The sequence below is a fragment of the Morone saxatilis genome, unplaced genomic scaffold (assembly GCF_004916995.1).
Source record: "Morone saxatilis isolate NCDOM2014 unplaced genomic scaffold, NCSU_SB_2.0 Contig20, whole genome shotgun sequence".
Classification (NCBI taxonomy): Eukaryota; Metazoa; Chordata; class Actinopteri; family Moronidae; genus Morone; species Morone saxatilis.
In genome coordinates, this window is record NW_023339763.1 from 203,687 (window position 1) to 204,781 (window position 1,095).

The 1,095-nt window shown below is 39.3% G+C and overlaps 1 protein-coding gene across 1 annotated transcript in view; it reads right to left on the bottom strand.

Annotated features, from left to right (window-relative positions):
• The window catches only part of LOC118331677 (olfactory receptor 1500-like), a 970-nt gene extending 387 nt beyond the window's left edge, over positions 1-583 (bottom strand). Inside the window, 1 exon segment of the mRNA XM_035666744.1 lies at positions 1-583. This exon segment is cut by the window's left edge and continues 20 nt beyond it. Within this exon segment, the coding sequence (XP_035522637.1) occupies positions 1-583 (583 nt within the window).
• Positions 584-1,095: the final 512 nt, after the last annotated feature.

Here is a 1,095-nt window from a genome sequence, read left to right on the forward strand (position 1 = left end):
CTTTGTCATAAATATCAGACATTGACCCAAGCAACATGGCTTCGACAGAACACAAACTTTCCATCTGCAAACTCTCCAGGTCTGAAAATGGAAAATCTAACAGCAAAACAACTTGAATGAGGACATTTAGTGAACCGAAGGCCCAAACCACAATGATAGCCATCTTTGTATTTCTGATGGTGACAATGCTAGCATGCCTTAGTGGGTAGCACACAGCTATATATCTCTCCAGACACATCACCACCAGTGTGAGAGGAGAGATTTGATTTGTGAGGTAACTAACCATACTGAGAAAACCACACACAGGATACGTCAAAATCACTCTACAAGCTGACAGCAGGTACATTAACTGACTTAGTACCAGTAATACAGTGTCTGCAAAAAGGAGGTTATACAGAAGAATGTAACGAGAGGTCTCACGAAACACAGATTTACTCCTCAGGGTGAATAACATCACCCCATTAATGAAGAGAAACACACAGCATGGTAGTGTAATTGGAACAGAAAATAGTATTATTTCCAGAATCCCACGGTACTGCACACCAACAGTGATGTTGGTCCGAGATGAAGCTGCATACAACATATTAGAAAAGCATTTATGGGACCCCCTTGAAATCAAGATGGTGCATCTTACCTTTTTTTTTCTGGCATATAATAAATTACAATTATTTGAAAAAGCATTTAAGACCATAAACCCACTAACCTTTAATGTAATTCTAACACAGAAACACATTTAAGCTACAATGCTATCTGAGTTATCAGGTTGGATGCTGTGTTTGATTCCACGAGAGCAGAACTTGTCTGTAGGGTTTGACTGTCCTCACACGTGTTATAAAAACTCAAACCTCACACCCACTTTACGTAATACGGTCACACAGTACAGTCAGAGGTAAAGTAATGCTTCCACAGTGGTTTTCCCCTGTGCTCCATACCATTGTTTCTCCCTTAGTGAACGTGGACTAAATGGGTCAGGATTAGGTTCTGAATTATGACTGAATTGAACTGTTAGTATTTTCCCCTATATTTAATCCAATCCAATCCAATCCAACTTTATTTGTTAAGCACTTTAAAACAACCAAAGTTGACCAAAGTGCT